General features: G+C 34.8%; 1 protein-coding gene across 1 annotated transcript in view; it reads right to left on the bottom strand.

The window, feature by feature from the left end:
* The window catches only part of LOC150098133 (NBAS subunit of NRZ tethering complex-like), a 1,063,858-nt gene that overhangs the window by 79,481 nt on the left and 963,658 nt on the right, over positions 1–20,719 (bottom strand). Inside the window, exons 54-55 of the mRNA XM_090406267.1 lie at positions 18,963–19,049; positions 5,348–5,490 (exon numbers count right to left, since the gene is read on the bottom strand). Of these exons, the coding sequence (XP_090262393.1) occupies positions 5,348–5,490; positions 18,963–19,049 (230 nt within the window). The remainder of the gene's footprint in view (positions 1–5,347; positions 5,491–18,962; positions 19,050–20,719) is intronic.

Raw genomic sequence — 20,719 nt, 5'->3', positions numbered from 1 at the left:
CTTGTTCAAGGAGAAGTACAACTTATATTGTGTGGATCTCTTGCAATTTGCAATGCGTCTTCAGATTCCATGGAAGTTCCCGTGAAATAATAATAACAATAAAGAAGGGTGACATTTTTACAATCAGACATTCTTTGCTGTTGGTTGATGAGCATGTGGTTTCTGCACCAGGTCAGGGCTTGCTGTGTTTGTGGGAGATAATAAACTTGAGAATGAAAGACTCATTCTCATAAGAAGGGAGAATTCAGCATGACGGCCACTATCTAGCAAGCAATGCCTTGGAAGTGGAATGTTTGGGTTATTCTGAATGTGACACAAGCAATACAATACAGCAAGCCTTGGACCCTGTTCCTAGATCATGGGAACAGGATCTTACACATTCCTTTCTTTTAGTGATGCACAGTGATCTGCATTCATTTTAGAAATTATGGACTTTACAACCTTGTTATAAATAACTCTTTTAATTTCCCGACGTTTCGATCTTCATATTAAGAACATCATCTGGAGCATACAAATATACAGGACAAGCTGAGTTACGTTACATACAGTAAGCGAGAGAAACGATGATCTGATCACAGGTTATTCTACTGGCATGACCCTTTGTGAAAAAATTTTTTAATTATTTGGAAACTACATTAAGCTAAATTCTATTTATGATACCATGAATAAACATTCTTTCTTATAGATAGTTTTCTTTCAGTAACAATGATGTCCTATTTTTAGCATTACAATTGTTATTTTTGATTTAGGATCCTGGATTATCTACAGTCCTGTTTATAGTTACTCTTAGAGAGGAAGGTTCCATGGGTTGAATATGTGCCTTCTATATGTTTGGGATTTTTAGACCATCATTATTGTTCAGATTGGGGTGGTTGATAATAATCTCACAGGCTTCCTTAAATTTGCATTCATGCCATGTTTTGATGTAGACAACTATGCTTTTCCAGTCAATTCTATGTAAGGTGTTCAAGGGCATGATCAGAAAAGCCAGCTTCACCATAATTATTATATTTAATGTGTCATTTATGTTCCTTTTTTCTAATAGGAATTGTGCACCATGTTTTGTACGTCCAATAACAAGAGAAGTGAAAGTTACCGACACATTCATGTTGTAAAAATAATTAAGTGAACTTACCTCAGTGAATAAACCTTATGAAATGTTATAAATTCCACTACTTTCATCGTTAAATTATAATTAAACAACTTTCCTTGCACTATGAAAATAACTCTATCATCATTTCAAGCACAGCAACTGAAAATGGTGGACTGGAGTGGAAGTTACTGTAATGTATTTCAGAGCATGCATAGAAGTGAAAAATAATGTTAGTGAACATTGCTAGGTGTTTGGCTGTTCAAGAATAGGAAAGGAACACAGTAGGAGAAAAATTATGGAGTTTGTGTGTTTTCAATATATGAAGATGGAAGAGAAATTAGGTGAGATAAGCAAAGTGTTCAGTCATTAATCCGTATAGGATTTAATTCACTTAAAGCTGAAAGGAACTTTACTGATCTCCCATTCATATAGAAAAGGGCCCAGTAACATTTGTTTCTCAGTCTTAAAAGTTATTGAAACAGTTGATATGGTTTTAGTTAATTTTTTTTTCTTCAGAAGGTTTCATATACAGGGTGACCCATAAGGTCATGGAATATTCCAGAAAAAGAGTCAGTCTTTGAGAAACTGAAAATGGAAGACATTTACCTGATGTGGTTTTTCATAACTAAGAAAAAAATCTGGCGATGTTAAAAAAACCTATGCGGTTGCTTCACAAAGATGGGCCCTTTATGGGCCACCCTGTAGAAGGAAAAGTTGTTCTGAAGTGATCAAATTGTTGATAAGGTTTTTAGTAGTTTATTCAGTTGAACTTGTTGGTATTTTCATATAGAAAGCAAATCTAGTTATTGAAGTGTCTTAGATGAAGACAAGATATGTTTTTCTTCACTGTTCCATGATTTGAGATGCAAGAAGAATTTGACTGTATTATGTTGCTGTTATTCAGCAAGCAATTTTTATGTTAGTCTTTCTCCTATATGAATTTAAGTAGGAATAAAAGTTTCTGTAGGAAGCAAGAAACTGAAATTTCAGAAGTGTCCATACAGGATAATAGCAGTTGATTATGTGAGTGAAAGGAAGTTGTGTAGTTCAAGTGGTTCGATGTTGTTTGGAGTTATAATTTGCAGAAAGTACTGATACTGGCATAGTTGTATTGATTCAATGTAAATTAAAGATTTTTATTTTTGGTGATATTAAAAAAATTTTGAATAAGGCATGTGAAGATTCAACTCTTAATGGGTTCATTAAGAAGATAAGATACTTATGTGATATGAACCTGTGCACAAGCTAGATTTGAAGTTTAGTTTCTCTCTTTTCTTTTAATTTTGAAATTAAGAGTTAAACCAGTCAGAGTGGAGTGGTTTAACTAAGGTTTTACTAAGGATGAAACTTGATAGTATTACATATACAGAGAGAGAAAGTAAAACTATACACTCCCTCCACACATATTTATTAATGGTATAGTTAAAAGAAAGCAAAAGTTACTGCTGTATTCATGTTGTGAAAATAATTAGTGAACTTACCATTTATGTGTGTATGTGTAGAGAGGTCATATATATTTTTACTTACTCCCTCGCACTCTCTGGGTGATTTAAATCTTAATCTCAAAATAAAAAGAAAACATTTGAAACTGAACTACAAATCCCACTTGCACACAGATTTGTATCCTAGGATCTCACACATAGATTATCTTTCAAATGAACAAAATAACCATTAACTCATTAAGAGATTGAGTATTCAAATACCTTATACTAACAGAAAATCAATACAACTATGCAAGCATCAATGTATTCTTCAGAAACTGCTCTCTATATGAACAGCAACATAAGTGAAATCCTTGAACATGAAAGAAAAAATCTGCTGTCTTCATCCAAGATACTTCTAGAATTTCACTTTTTAGGTGAAAGTAACAGTAAACTTCACTGAATATACTAATAAAAACCTTATCAACAGTCTCATCACTGCAGAACAACTTTACCTTCAGTATGAAAGCTTCTGAAGAAATAGCTAATATCATATCAACTGTTTCAATAATTTTAAGACTGAGAATCCTAAATACAACAACTAAACTTTATTGGGCCAATTTCTATATGAACTGGAAATCAATCAAGTTCCTTTTTTCAAATTTTAACTGAATTAAATCCTATATATGGATTACCTACTAAAATTTTACTTCTCTCTCTTTTCAAAAGACATCCACTATCAGTCTTCCATTTCTAACTCTTCTTCTAATTTCTGTTTGCTCTTCATATATTGAAGACACAGAAACTCAGTTTTCCTCCTGATGTGCTCCTTTTCTACTCCCCAACAGCTGAAACACAAAAGAAATAAATATGTGCCCTTCTGTTCATATTTTCTGATTTGTCTTAGAACAAGAATTGCTTCCCTTTTCACAGTTTTTTTTTTTTTTTCTGAATCCAAACTGGGTTTCCACCTAAGTTCTATTTTTATTCCTTATATTATGTCTCTTATGTTCTAAGAGAAGTAATTCTGAAACAGGGCAAAGGGATTATCTGCACATAATATTTAAAAATTTCGCCTTATTTTTATATGATAGTGGGATTATTATAATTTTTGTTTGACGTCTCAACTCTGTTCTCTTTTCTGTGTATATCTCTAATCAATTTCAAACACCTCAGGTGATATGATTTTATCACAATCACATCACCTGCTTTCTTCTGCTTGTCTATCTTTGAAAGAAAGGCAAAGATCTCCTTCATTTATTACCAATGCTTTCTAGGTTAGCAGTGAAATGCCCAGGGAGTTCTCTGTTTGATATATTATTTCCATAAACCTTAATCAAGAATGTTTCCCCCCCCCCCCCCGATTGCTTATTTTGTTTCATTTATCACATAAAAAAGTTTTAGATTCATTTTAAGATTTTAGTACGCTACTTTGAATCTTAAACTGGACTTTGCTATAACCACATTATCTGCTCCTGGATAAGCCTTAAAGATTTCATTTAGTTAAGGAAGCTTTGATTTGTTATCATGCAAATTTGCTATTTTTTTAATACATCATCTTCTGTGAAAGATGGCAAAATAGTCCCACTGCATAAAGGATGCTCAAAGAGAAGTAGCAAATGATAGGCCAATTACTCAGGAATGATGGTTAAGGTTACTGGAGAAATTGGTGACAGATACAGGACTGAGCAGATATGATATCCTATAAAAACAACATGATTTTGTAAAGGGTAGCTCTGGCCTTAGTAATTTATTCATTTTTTATAATAAAATGACAGTAGAGTTGGATAAACAAAATGGCTACTCATTGATACTGCTAGACTTTGCAAATGAATTTGACAGGATTCCATATAGAAGTATGTTGCATAAATTGGAACAAATAAGGATGGATATGAATCTGGCGATTTGGATTAGAAGGTGGCTGATGGACAGATATCAGATACTGGAAGAACATAGGCGACCACAGGAGCAAGGTGATCACCAGCCTTCTTTTTCTGTGATGTACATAGGAGTCAGTACTTGGTTCTCTGTTGTTTAATTTTTACATCAATGATATAGGAAATAATTTGACAGAAAATATTCAGTTCTTGCTAATGATGCTAAAGTGGGAAGAATGATGGTAAATGAATGTGATCCTGATGGAAGACTTAAATAGACTAGTAGCATACAAATCAAGATGTCTGGATTCAATGGGGATGAAGTGATGGAGAGGATCAGAAGTAAGTGAATGTTATTAATGAATTGCATCAAGTAATAGTTATGTATTATCAAAAAGACAAACTGATGTTCATTCACAGGACAACGGAACAGCTGTCCCTAATATGACAGCTGTTTATTGATCTTCTTCATCTGGAATGCTTGTAACAATTTGAGTTGAAACTTCATATATGTTTTACTGTCAAACTAAAAGATAAAAAAAATTTACTTCAAAGAAACTTAATGGAGCATAACATTATTTAGAAGGATATTTCTCAACAAGCAGGCAAACTAATGTGTGTGCTCAGAAATAAAAATTACAGAGGTATTCTGATACTCCTCTCCCGTCTTAAGTTGGTTATCATTTTCAGTTTCTGAGATAAACACAATAATTGTATTTGGTAGTATGGATCACTTTTGTTGACATTTTGAAGGAGGCACAATCCATTTCATAATACAGCCAATAATTCTTTACAACTCAACTCACAGGCATAAGGAGAATGAACAAATTAAGTGTTCCTAACCACATTCAGAAAAATCTTAAAACTAAAATAGAAATGTATAGAAAGTAAAATGTATCCATACTGAAATAAGCAATGCAATAATAATTTATTATAATAAATTATAATAAATGTACCTTGATTTAGCTGTTGGGAGAGGAGGCCAACATTGGAGCAAATTTGCCAATGTTGTTAGCTGTTTCACAGTATCAGATAATGAAAGCAACTTGTCAAACAGAATTTGTCTATTATCATCATTAGCTACACAGTCTTCTGATATCTGACAAAAGAAAAACGATTATTAATCAAAATTTAGAATAACTGGGAAATATTGTCATTAAATATAGAATTAATACAGTCAGATTATCGATATATTTTGCTACCTATTTACAGCAGCTTTGTGAGGGTAACATTTATAAATGCAAGAAAAATTAATAAATATAAAGAAATGCAGTGCACAAATGTCATATCACACATGCCATATCACCTATGAGCTGTCTGCACTTCTAGCATGGCTTACTGATGACTGTTTGAATAGTTGAGATCTAAAGAGATGCAGGATATGTTTAGAGATTTTTACCCATTTTGATTCTCATCTATGATTCCATGTGAGTTGAAGAACTTCACATAATTCTTCAAAATAATGTACCAAAAAATTATCTTCTAAGGACACTATAGTTGTGGACCATGACATGAAATGGTTGGTTCATGTAATTGGATTTCTCTTTTCTCACACTGCTACAATTTCCCCCCCATGTTTTGTAATTTCATTCGGACTAGCTTTGCTACAGCTAAATAGATATTCTAAATATCAATGTTTTTTTTTGAAAAAGATTAGTATCTTTTGAGATCTCAGATGGTTGCATAAATTTTGAGATCTGACTTGTTAGTAATGCAAGATAAGTCTGCAACTTAAGTGATGAGCTTCACATAAAAAATAAACGCATTTGGTTTTTTCTAGTAGAGAAGTGATGTCAGTGTATATTACTGAGATAAAATCCTTGCATCTAGTGTCTATGTTTAAATGTGATGGCTTTTCTACATGTACCAAAATGAATGTTTTAGGATAGCAATTGCAGATGAATTTATTTGAGCAACATTTTTTTTAGTTCTTTTTTCAAGACCTCCATGGAGTCACAGGGTTCATTGAAGATCCATCTTAGAAAACACAAAGTCTATGATATCATTCCTTAAATCTGTTCATTGTCTGCATGTTCACCACCCTATCAAGCAACACATTCTATTGGTCAAGTACATTTCAAGCAAAAAAGCCATTTCTTGCCCTATTGCTCACCACCTTTTGAAAATTACAAGGTAGACTCTTGTAGAGAGATATTTACTGCAGTGCTTACCCATTCATCTTTTATCTGCCAAACTTTGAAGTTTGCTCTCATAACTGATACTGCATCTGATATCATTTATGCTATTTGCCTTCATACCCTTTACAGGATTACTTCATCTTCTTCAAATCATGGTGACCAGATCTGAGCACAAAAACCAGACACAGTCTGATAAGGGTTCTGGTTATAACAGAATCACCACTCTTCAATCTCTGCTGATCAACATAATTCTTAGTAGAGAAGCAATCATGTGGTTTATCTTAACCATCTTTGTGATATGTCCCCTAAACTTCAAATTTCTATTGACTATAGCAGTGATATCTCTTGCTTTCTCCTCCTCCACTTCCTCTCATATAGTTCCACAAAAAAGTATGCAACCTACTCAGCTGGATCTAAAATTAAAATAAACTGGATTAAAATAATATCCCATTTATTCATCATCTGGCTAGCTTATTCCACCACACTGCCACAATTATTACTAACCATCCTTTAATGTTCCACATCATCTGCAAACAACTGAATATCTCAATGCAGTCCAGTGACATCAATGACATAAAGGTTAAATGGTAGATTTTGAACCCCGTGAAACTCCCTTGCTTTCCCTTGGTACTGCTCTCCCATACACAATTCTCTAATATCTATCAGATAGATCAGGGATGGCCAGCCTATGGCACATGTGCCAAAAGTGGCACATCATACCTCAATGACAATAATAAAAGAGTAAGCCTATTTTTGCAAAAAGTGTTAACCAAAAACTGATTTGTAGAAAAAAAGGTAAAATTTGGTAATTATTTTCAGCAATTTTAGTGTTTTGTGTGCATCTTTTGCACATGCACTTGTTTGATCATGAGGCACCAAGTGTTAGAAACAGCAGCATGTTGCAGGTTTTTGTCAGTCAGTTTACAATTGATACTTGTGCACAACAGAGTTGTGCTTTGTTTGTCCTTTGTGAACATTTACAGTTTTGTACTTTTTTGAAAATTAAGCCTAGTTTTTACATTCATTTACCCATCACAGTGCAAAAGAAAACATAACATGATAATAAGTGTGAATTCAATAAACAGTGGGAAGGAAATGTGTTCTTATTTATAGCAAATCCATCAGGAAAACCATTGTGTATTGTTTGTGAAAATATTCTCATAAAGTAAAAGACATGATTTTAATAGACATGATAAAACACAACATCAGACTGAAATAGAAGGAAAACTGAAGCTAGTGCTTGGGTCCGAGTTACAGAGAGAATATGTGATTATGAAAACACAAGAAATCGAAAGAAGAAAAAATATGTTTTTTAACAGAAGTTATGAAAGTTTGCCGTCCTATGAAATTGCTTTAGCATTGACCAAACAACAGAAGGCTTTCTCTGATGGAGAAGAAACTGTTAAGCCTTGTCTCCAAATATTTGCAAGATGTATTGGTGATAAAAATGGTGAAAGGAAAGTAGACGAAATTGCTACTTGATTGTGACTGACTGATTCAAATTTGAAGAATTTTCTGCTGTTCTCAGTAACTAATTTACTTACAAACATTAAAAGCTTGGCGAAATCAAAACAGACTCAAAAGTCTCATTATGGTAAGTAATGTTTATCTTGTTTTTATATTAATCAATATATCATGTCTATATTAACATATTTTTACACAGTTTTTAAGGGTGCGAGAGTTGTATGGCACATCTGAAATCCTACGTAAAAAAATTGGCACATGGACCATAAAAGGTTTGCCACCCCTGAGCTAGACAATTTCCAATTCAATTCACTAACTTGATATCTAAACACGTCATGCAGCTTAAATATCAACTTATCATGTGGTATTCTATCAAATGCCTTTGCAAAGTAGAAAATACGGTAATATATACTCTTCTCATCAATTACTCTTGTTACTTTAATATAAAAGGCAAGCAGATTACTGAAACAAGAGTATTCCTTAAGAAATCCATGCTGACTTTTACAGACAACATTACTCATGTGTCCAATTCGGTATATGACCTCTTGCTAAATTTTCCAAAATCTTAACTACTGAAGACACGCAAACTGATCTCTAGTCTGATGCCTCCAATCTACCACCACCCTTAACCTCTCTACCGGCCAATGTGGATGAAACAGTGACACCAAATTGCACTTCTTATCCATTCTCGTAGACAAGCTTATACGTTGGTTATGCATTATTAAAACACTTAAGGAATTGAACAACGTAGTTAAAGATATAAATTAAATTAAACTTTAATAAATATTTTCCGATATTTCGGCAACGTCACGTTGCCATCTTCTAAAGGAACTTACAAAAAAGTTATGTGCACTACAACACAGAAACTGGGAATGAAGAGATGAAGCTATTGTTCTCCTAACAGTCCTGATGGTGCCCTCTAGAGAACTAAGTAGGTGTTCTTGGCCGTTGGGATGAAGGTCTGCTGATGTAGGCCTCCCAAATTTGGGGCAGTCGCATACAACCAAATAGACTTAAAGTAAAACATCTCCCTCTTCAGTATCCAGGAGTCTACAAGATCATGTGTGAATGTGGCAAAAATTTGTCCTCAACAAATTTGGTTGTATGCGACTGCCCCAAATTTGGGAGGCCTACATCAGCAGACCTTCAGCCCAACGGCCAAGAACACCTACTTAGCCTGCTAGAGGGCACCATCAGGACTGTTAGGAGAACAATAGCTTCATCTCTTCATTCCCAGTTTCTGTGTTGTAGTGCCTACGTGCACGTAACTTTTTTTGTAAGTTCCTTTAGAAGATGGCAACGTGACGTTGCCGAAATATCGGAAAATATTTATTAAAGTTTAATTTAATTTATATCCTTAACTACGTTGTTCAATTCCTTAAGTGTTTTAATAACTTCTTATCCATGTTATTCAATGGGTTTTAGAGCACTGTATCCAGATTTAGCTCGACATCTATAGACATCGTGGCTGGTTGGGGGGGGGGGTAATGGTGGCATCTTACTTGCACTATCTTATTCTCTTTCCACTCATTGAGCACTTTCCAGTAGCTACACGTAGACTTTCTGAGCAGCCAGGTCAAGCGCTGTCAGTTTCTTATGGAAGGCACATATTCTACTAACTTAACCGTTCTCCATAACAGTTAATTATAAATAGGGATATAGGTAATAATCCATGATCTTAAATCTAATATAACAATTGTCATTATTATTATTACGTGACACCTCCAAGGAGTCCAAAGATCATCGAGGGAGGGTACCTACTCCACTACTCTCTGTCTCCACCACTCAAATCCACCAATTACAACTAACCGCAACTACACCACCACCACTAGCACTTGATTGTCATGTTATATTAGAGCATCATTTTTACTGTAACAAAACTATCTATATGAAAGAATGTTTCTCTGATGTTGTCTTAAATAGAATATAGCTTTGATGTAGTTATTTTATTTCATATATTTATTGTAATTTGATTTTATTTTCACTGGGGGTTAGGCCAGTAAAATATCCATTGATCAAATCATTGTCTCTTCAACATACTGTGTGAAATGCAATTTAGCTTGTCTCTGTATATATATATGTGTATACTCCAGATGATGACCTTAATACGAAGGTCGAAACATCAGGATATTAAAATAATTATTTATAGAGTCCATAGTTTGTGTAAAATGAAAAAAAAAAAAAAATGTACAGTAAATCCCACTGCGCACTGTCCTGCTCCCCACCATTGCACACTATCTGTGCTCATAACCATTAGTGCCACTCCCTTCCAAATTCTCTACTATTAGAAGAAACAATGCATCTCCTATCACAAATAACATTCAACCATCTGATTTATTATTATTATTATTATTATTATTATTAAACAAGACCTCATGGAGTCAAAGACTCATCTAGGAGGTCCTTTTATCTCACACACATCTCATCATACCGGGTCTTAAACACATTCAAACTCCCTGCAGACACCACACTCTCAGGCAAGGCATTCCAATCATTCACAACTCTGCACGAAAAAAACCTGCCTCTCACTCCCCTACTCACACCCTCTTTATACAGTTTCCAGGGATGACCTGGAAAATTTATCCTTCCTATCTAGCTGAAATATGCAATATTCTACTTCTATTCCTGTCACAATATCATATATCAACCATGTTTCACTGATTACAATAATTTTTTAAATATTATTCTGAATTTTATTCAGATGAATCTTTTGTATCTACTATCTGGTTTAACTGCAGTGATGTTTCTGTACCATATATAACAGCTAATAAATGGCTGTCTTGGATAACTGCTGTAAGTAAATTATATAAAATGCCATCTAATAGCAAAACATATTGGGAATCAGATTACTACCAAATTTGTAATGACAATAAATCAATTATTGTCATTAAATTTTAACCTTCAGCTAATTTGCAATGAAAACATTTACAACATAAATGCAACATATAATAGTGTAAGTAACCAAAGATTATTACATGGATGAAATAGATGGATTTTGTGCTTCACATCAATCTGGAAACACAAAGTACAAAAATATCTAGCACTCTTCGAAAAGAATTAAAAAAAAAAAAAGTTAAACTAAGAAACATATACAGCTAATCAGCATATTTACACAAGAATCTTTCATAGTTACAGTTCACTGTTTCGAATCACTCATAGATGGTTACTGGCATAGTAAAGGTCCAATATGATATAAAACTTCTTCCTAGCATTATCTCTCACTTGGCGCAGGGGCCACTGTTTTGCATTTGGCCTTCCATTTCATTTGATTTGCAGCATCAGTAGGGTGGACACCCATGGCCTGCATGTCTTCTTTTAGGCTGTCCATACATCACTTTTCTGGTCTTTTAGGTCATCAGCCATCTGGGCAAAGTATAAGGGCCCGAAATTGATTGCTTCAATCAATATTATGAACAGCAAATCTTGATTTAATCTTTATTATTGTCACCAACTGTACTATAATATTAACTTTCCCAAAATTCTCCCAGATTGACCACTCCCAGATCAACCTTGCCAAAAGAACAGTAAATTTCATAAAAAAAGAACACTGTCTTTGAAATATCTTAAAAGATTTTGAAGTCTCTGAACCGATTTATAAGAGACTTTTTTAAATAACGAAACCTGTGGTGCAATCATAATTAAAAGAAACACACGTATTAACCACAGTGAAAATTATTTAATTGTAAATATTTCATCCCAAGTATCTTAGGACATCATCAGTACAGTAGTTTTAAACAATAATAGGAATAACATACAGTTAGGGCACATGATTACAATAGAATCTCATTAAACGTGCTACAGTAGTACAAAAAAAATTAATTATGTAATACAATTTTGTATGACAATTTCCCATACTTTAGGAATAGTAAGAACATCGTTGCAGTTTAAGTTTGGTCTGTGTAGTAGGGCTTCAGAACTTTCTTTGTATAAACGTTCATGTTTATATAAAGATCTATGTAAAAGTTTAGACTTTTCCCAATGGATCCTATGGTTTGGATTTTCAATTCCATGTTGAGAGAGGCCAGATTTCTGCGGTTTAAAAAGACAAATGTGGTCTTGATGTTCTGAGATGCATTTCTGAATAGACCTACCTGTCTGTCCAAAGTAAGACAATTTGCATGAGCATAGAATCTGATAAATGCCAGGCAACATAAAGGGTGAGAATTTTTCCTTAGGAGAAGGTAACAAGTTGTAAATTTGGTTCATAGGTTTGTAAGTAGTGGAAAAATTGCATTTCTTCATAATTTTAGAAAGACTTTGGAAAGTCTGATATAGTTGAATTGTTCAAGTTTGTTATTGCATCAGGTTACTTCACCTGGAAAGGTCAAATTTACAAGCAAGAAGAAGGAACAGCAATGGGATCTCCTTTATCACCAAACCTAGCAAACTTGTTTCTAGAACACCTCGAGGAAAAAATATTCACTTTTGAACCCAAACCAAAAATTTGGTTAAGATATGTCGATGATGTATTTGCAGTCTGGGATCATCCCGAACATGAATTACAACTGTTTCTAGATAAAATTAACCTTCTTCATCATCGCATCAACTTTACGTTAGAAAAAGAATCTCCACAGGGTATCTCCTTTTTAGATTTACACATCCAAAGAAAAGAAGATGGTCCCATCGCCACGTCTGTCTTTCACAAGCCTACATTCTCAGGTCGCTACATTCACAATTCTTCTACTCATCATCCATCTCAGAAATGTGGCATTATTAAATCACTAGTTTCCAGAGCACACAAATTCTGCTCCTCTGAAGAATCTTTAAACCAGGAATTAGAGGTAATCAAAAATACAGCCATGTATGGATATAATCCTAAAACAACTCAAAAAATTATCAGTAGTCACTTCTCCATACATCAAACCAGACAGGAAGAAGTCCATAGGATTACCATACCTTACGTTAAAGGCATCTCAGAACGTCTTTCTAAAATTATGAAGAAATACAATTTTGCCACTACTTACAAACCTATCAACCAAATTTACAACTTGTTACCTTCTCCTAAGGACAAACTCTCACCTTTGATGTTGCCTGGCGTTTATGAGATTTCATGCTCATGCAAATTATTTTACTTTGGATAGACAGGTAGGTCTTTTCAGAAACGCATCTCGGAACATCAAGACCACATTCGTCTTTTTAAACCACAAAAATCTGGCCTCTCTCAACACGGAATTGAAAATCCAAACCATAGGATCCATTGGGAAAAGTCTAAACTTTTACATAGATCTTTCTATAAACATGAACGTTTATACAAAGAAAGTTCTGAAGTCCTACTACACAGACCAAACTTAAACCGCAACGACGTTCTTACTATTCCTCAAGTATGGGAAATTGTCATACAAAATTGTGTTAAATAATTAATTTTTTTTTTTTTTGTACCACTGTAGCATGTTATGCACGTTTAATGAGATTCTATTGTAATCATGTGCCCTAATTGTATGTTATTCCTATTATTGTTTAAAACTACTGTACTGATGATATCCTAAGATACTTAGGATGAAATATTTACAATTAAATAATTTTCACTGTGGTTAATACTGTGTTTCTTTTAATCATAAGAGACTGATATCCATGTATGGTATAAAAGTGATGAATTGAAGTTCAAACCTAACTATAGTAAAGAATCAGTCTTTGGAGCTTTATTGTCATTATCATGACTAACTCCAAGGAGTCCTTAGACTAATTCAGGGAGGCACTAAACATCATGTCAAGCACTATCCAACATTTGCAGAGTATCTATCATACTTTGCTTTCAACTCATTCACAGGCATGGCACCCACAACAGACTCTGGCAATATATTCCACTCATTCACTATTCTTCAAGCAAAAAACCTAGTTCTAACATCCATACTAACTACACTCTTAATCAATTTTCATGGATGGCCCTTAGTTCTTCCCTCAATGCACCTGTTCTGAAAAATTTCCTCTGAATTAATCTTCCAAAAACCCCTAAAATCTTCCAAAATCATTATCATAAGGTTCATTCCATAGACCTGCTACCATCTTGGCCACTCACCTCTGGATCCTCTCCACCTCCTCCTCATTATCAAGAAACCCTGGCACCCAGATCTGCACAAAATAGTCAACATGTGGTTTTATCAAGGCTCGATAAAGAGGAAAAATAACCTGCTTGTCTCTGCTCGTAAAAGTATTCTCAGTAACCAAGTGATCTGATGAGCTGCTTTAGCCACTTTTACTATGTGTCCCCTAAACTCCCTATCCACCAATACTCCCAAGCCTCTGTATTCATCAATTTCCTTGTGTACAGTTCCACCAATGTGGTATACAGCTGGTAATCTTTTTGGCCCACTTTACCACATTAAACTGACATCCATTCTTCTTTGCCCAATCTGCCAATCTATCCAAATCATCCTGCAAAATTTTGACATCTGTATTAACTACTGCTCTACTGAATTTTGCATCATCAGCAAATAACTAAGCAGTTCTGCTCAAATCCTTTCCTATATTGTTAATGAACAAAATTAAACAGTAGCAATCAAAGAACAGAACCTTGTGGCATGCCACTAGTCACAGGCCTTTTTTTGGACTCTACTCCTGAATAAACTACTCTGTATTATCTTTCTATCAACCATCGTCCTATCCACCTCATCAACCCTATATCGATCCTCATGTGCTGCAGTTTACTGATTATAATGCCATCCTGTCAAAGGCCTTTGCAAAGTCCAGCAGCATCACTGTAAACAAATTATCTTTATCCAACAGAGATGTCACTGTATTATAAACCGTGAGTAAGTTACTGAGGCATGACCTACCCTTCACACAACCATGCTGCTCCCCATACAGTATCTCATTTCCATCTATCCATTCCTGTATTTTGTTCTCGACCAACTTCTCCAATACTTTGACAACAACTCCTGATATGCTGCTTGGTCAGTAATTTGCTACATTAGAGCAAATTACTGTTTGGAGCCTCCTTTATGCAATGGAACTATTTTCTCCTCTTTCCACCACCTCGGGACTAACCCAGAGCTGAGACTTAAATTAAATAATATGGTCAAGGTACTGCCACTTCACATAAAACTCGAGCTGGTATACCATCCAATCTCACAGTTGTAATATGCTATATACCTCCATTTCATTTACCTCAGTTCCCATATAAGCCTTTGGCTCTCTCATTCCTGCAATATCACCACCTGGATGATCTACTCTTGCAAAGTGTTCACTTAGTAATTCTATTATTTCGACTGACTCATTTCCCTCCCTACCATCGACATTCCTTAAAATCATTCTGCCATATACATTCTTTCTTTTATTTGCAGCATATCGAAAGAACTGTTTGGGATTCTCTTTAGCCTGTATTACTAACTTCCTTTCATAATCTGCTTTTGCCTTTCTTACCACACTGGTTATCCTTCTGGTCTGTGCTTGCAGGTCACCTTTCTCCTAAAATTCCATCCAGAATTGTTTCTTCTTTTTGTGGCTCCAGCTTGATGATGATATTCATCCATTTAAGTTCAACTTGATTTACTCTCCTGACTCGAGGTATGCAAATCTACTATTACCTCCCTCAAACACTTCTTTACAACTTCCGAATGCACTATCAACATCTAGCCCTTGCAGTTTTACATGCCATAGCACCAATCCAAACAATCTCCTAAGCTTGTCATACCTACCAGCCCTGTAATTCCACATATACTCTGTCTTAACTGAAAATTCCACAAATTTGGCAAATCTCCCATGTCAAGACCATAGATCACCCTCACCAATTGGTGGCTATGTAGTCATATTCGTTATAGACAAATTCTCAGATATAATTACTAGATTAAGCACTCTCAAACCTCTGGTATGAACAGCTCTATATTTTAGCATAATAATAATGCCAAACTTTTGTCGAGAGTAAGGCATGTGTTTCAGTGGGTTTTCTATAAGCATCAAGTGATACATTACCATTTTTTTTTAATAATACACAATACATTGTTTAGATAAAGTTATACTGGCAAGCAATAAAAGTATTATCTATTTAATGACACAACACAGAATGCAAGAATGACTTTTGATAAGGCCACATGTTTTGACCAAAGTGTTGTCAGTATCCCTTGAAATAAATAAAATCGAGTATCTTGCAGTTATAAAATTCTTTGTAAAAGAAGATTTAACACCAAAAGAAATTCATTCGAGGTTCATAAAAGTTTATGGGCACTCTTCTCCTTCATTTTTTTGACAATTAAGAAATGGGCTGCCGAGTTTTAAACATGGCTGTACCAGCCTTGAAGATGATCCATGTGAAGGGTGTCCAAAAAGTGTAAGAACACCAGAAATCATTGATCAGTGCACAATATGGTATTGGATGACTGACAAGTCAAAGTGCATGAAATGGCTGAGACTATAGGTATTTCAAAAGAACGTGTAGAATATATTTTGCATGAAGAATTGCAAATGAAAAAGCTCTGTGCAAGATGGGTGCCACACAGATCAAAAACAAACTTGCATGAAAATCTCTGAACAGTGCTTGGAGAGTTTAAATAAGAATAAAACTGATTTTGTGCATCAGTTTATTACTATGGATGAGACTTGGATTCACCAGTACACACCAGAATCCAAACAGCAGTCAAAACAGTGGACAGAAGCCGGTTGTTCAGCGCCAAAGAAGACAAGGTCATGGCATCGGTATTTCGGGATGCTAAAGGCATTTTATTTATTAATTATCTTGAAAAGGGTAAAACAATAACCAGGGAATATTATTCCAATCTTTTAATCAGACTAGACGAAAAAATTCGAAAGAAAAGACCCCAGTTTGCCGAAGAAAAAATCATCTTTCATCAGGGCAATGCACTTGCCCACAAAGGTGTTTTGGCAATAGGAAAATTAAGGGATCTGCACTAAGAATTGTGGGAACATCCACCCTATTCCCCAGATTTGGTTCCCTCTGACTTCTATCTCTTCCCCAAACTAAAACTCTTCCTTGCTGGTTGAATCAAGAAACTTCGAATCAAGAGGTGATTGCAGCCGTAGAAGGATATTTTGCAGATCTTACTGAGAACCACTATAGGAACGGGATAATGGTGCTGGAATAAATGTATTAGTCTTAAGAGAGATTACGTTGAAAAATAAAAATAATTTTGAAATTATAAATTTGTTTTTACATGGTTAGGCTGAGAACTTTTCAGGCCACCCACGTGTATGTTAATGGGAATCAAACTGTAAATATTCCTCTTTAATTTAATTAAATGATTTGTGAACAACACATTGGACTGATTCTGCAATGCAAAATTTTCAAGATGTCGATGCACTATCTTAAAAATTTCGAACCAGCATAAGATGTGATCAATAATTAAGCCACGACTAATATAAGGTAAGGATTAATATAAGCGGAGAATACAAAGAATATCTGCTTTGTCTTTAGTTTAAAATCTTATAATCTTGCACCCAATACATAGTCTAATTGGTGAAGTTGTAAAACAAATAAATTTGTTAGACTATAGAGAATGAGAATATGGGATCTAGTAGAAATAAATAAATGGCGGCAGTTGACCAATTATGACCATTCATGAAGTTTTCAGTGAAAGAACAACAAAGATGAAGCAGGATAGTAGAAATACATAATAGAAATACAGCATTTATAACAAATGGTAAAAGTCTACCACAAGGTAACTTAAGGGTCAAAGCAAATTAACTAGGAGGAGACCTCCACATAGCCTTTTAAGGAATGTGGGGAACTTATGACCTAATGTTCAATCCTCACCTTCTCATAATGAACCTCATTAGTAGGTATCTACTTGGATGCTCAACAAATGAAGATTAGTTGATGCTGATCATGTCGGCTGGGATGTTACTAGAAAAACAACCCCCCCCACACACTTGCTCTTTTGCCTTTCATTCATTATATGTGTGAATGAAATTATTGCCATATATCATATGTTTTATTCATATCAAGCCTTACTCAATACTTCATACTCATTTGCTTCTATTCCCTCCAATACTTATCTAGACATTGCACAGCATTGCTGTAACTGGTGGGAAATATTTTGAGAGAGTGTCTTATTCAATAATTTCTCTACATCCTCTATTGATTATGATAGTCGATGCTATCATAATCAATCTGTGTCACTTTTCTGTAGTCATATTTCCTCTTATTTGTTACATTAGCAAAAGAAGTCACTCACTGTCTCATGAATTTCACTCACTCTCACTTGGTGTAACTAACCAATTTCTTTACTTTGCCTAACACTTTTCTGGAGTGGATCTTATATTCCCCAGATATCTGGTCATTGCTTACCATTTTACATAAATTTCCCAACAACTACTTTTCAAAAATGCTTGTTTAATTTCACTCATATCTTGTTATTCCTCTAACTCTTGGTTTACAGCTGTATGCTGCTTACGGTAGATGTCCTTTAATGGACTATGCTCTATTAATCTCTTTACCTCATCATTCATCATTCCATAGATATAAGTTGAATACGAAGTTGTCCACAACCACACTAGTTTTATATTATAATTATTTTCAGAATGCAAGGGAATCAAGGGAGGCAACACAACACCCATACCAGATGCACTCAATACTTCATCAGGGAAACTGTTTTACTCATTCATGGTTCTGTGAGAGAAAAATCTAGCCCTAACCCTTTTCTTAACTGCCTACAAACTTAACTTCCACAGATGTACCCTTGTCCTCTCTCCACTTTCCATATAATGAAAAATTTCATCAACTGACATCCTATAATACCCCCTTCCAGAAGTTTAGACATCTACCAGTGTCTGCAGTTCACATACTCTAACAATCTATCATTGTAATCTGCATTCCATAATTTTGATATCATCTCAGAAACACATCCTTGCAATACTTTCGAGACTTCTTTATCCCCTCAGAACCAAGGAGACCAAACATGCACATCACAAAATTCCATATTATAAGACAATATTTAGAAATTTTTACATCCAAAGTTTGAAGTAACCAAGTTTACTCATATAACAATTTAAAAACATACTTCAAACTTTGTTAACATACCTCAACATGTGGCCATGAAGCACCAACCAGAGCTTGAGTTTTAAATAAAATTAACATTTCTCTATCTTCCTGACCAAGGCTAGCATTCTGTAAAAAAAAACAAAAAAAAAACACTAATCACTTTATATATTTGATTAAATAACAACAATTACTATATACAGTGGTATCTCGCTAATCCAAACTAATAAAAACTGTGCTCATCGGATTAGCGAAAAGTTCAGATTAGTGAATTTTCTCCTAAGAGACAACAATAACTAGCGTTAAGACAAAAATAATCAGATTCTAATTGTATATCAATTTAATTCTGTAAATAAATGAAGTAACTGATAAAAAAAAGCTACTGTACTGTAATGTAAAACTTAAAAAATAATACAGTACACAAGTTTATTTTAGTAAAAAAATTAGTTTGTACATACCTGTATTGTTGAGAATTCTGATTTAATAAAATCGCATAGTTCAGTGGATAATTTAATTTGTGTAAAAATATCACTTTCCTGTACACAACACAAAAAAAGTTTCACAAAATAACACAAAAAAGTTTTTTTATTTCTTTGTAAAAAAAGTCACCGATTTTCTTTTGCTTCTTGGAAGCTACTTCTTCTCGGAGCCGCATTACAATAAAATTTTGTGGAATGCTGTATCATTCTGCTTAGCCCATTCTATACACATTTTAAAACTGTCAACTGTCTCTTCACGTTTTACTTTTTTTTTTCTTCAAGTTCTTTATTGTCAACCTCGTCCTCTAATTCATTCTGTAGCATCATATTTATAACTTCAGCATCTGATTTGATTTTGAATTCACTTTCGGTTCTACCTGTAATTCATTCACAACATCTGTTTATGAAATTTCAACAGTTAATAAAATAATAAAGTCACATTTAAACAATCAATAATGTTCTTCTTCTGCAGCTAGTCCCACTTAAGTAGGGTCGCTGTTTACTACAAACAGCGACCCTACTTAAATGGGACTAGCTGCAGAAGACTGTGGAGGCGACTCACTACGAGTGTCCTCCACAACTTCCTGTCTTGGGCTGTAGCCACATCCAAGTTCTTCATCCTCAAGTCCTCCTCCACCATCTCCCTCCAGCTCTTCTTTGGCTACCTGCACATCCATCTGCATGACCTTTCTTCCAACATACTCTTCTTCCCTCCTCATCACATGACCAAACCATCTCAGCCTTGCCTCCTGCATCTTTGCTCCTAAGTTTGTAACTTTCACAGTTTCCCTTACATAGTCATTTCTCAGACGATCCTTTCTGGTCACACTGCACATCCACCTAAGCATTCTCATCTCTGCTACCTCTATCCTGCTGATGTTATTTTTCCTCAGAGCCACAGTTTTCATAGCATACATCATAGCTGGTCTCACTACTGTCCTGTAGATTTTGTCTTTTAGAGTGATCAGCACCCTCTTATTGCACAGCACTCCAGCCATCTCTCTTTCTCCAGTTCCTCCATCCTGCTTGTATCCTGCATCCCACTTCCTTCTCAGCCTCACCATCCTCTTTCATTGTTGAACCTAAGTATCTAAAGTCACTGACCTTCCTGACGACATTTCCTTCCAGCTCCAGATCTGTCTCTTGGCTGCCATCCACTTTGCAACACATATACTCTGTCTCCTACTCTGCCTTTAACTTTCCACTTTAGCTGCCACTTCTCTTGATTCTGCACACAGCACAATGTCATCTGCATACAACATGGTCCAAGACACGTCTTCTCTCACCTCCTCTCACCACCTCCATCACAATAATAAACAG

Source organism: Typopeltis vanoorti, chromosome 16 (genome assembly GCF_054136105.1).
Source record: "Typopeltis vanoorti isolate ZY-2024b chromosome 16, IOZ_Tvanoo_1.0, whole genome shotgun sequence".
NCBI classification, from domain to species: Eukaryota; Metazoa; Arthropoda; class Arachnida; order Uropygi; family Thelyphonidae; genus Typopeltis; species Typopeltis vanoorti.
Note: the sequence above shows the minus strand (reverse complement) of the source record. Positions and strands in the feature narration are given on the sequence as shown.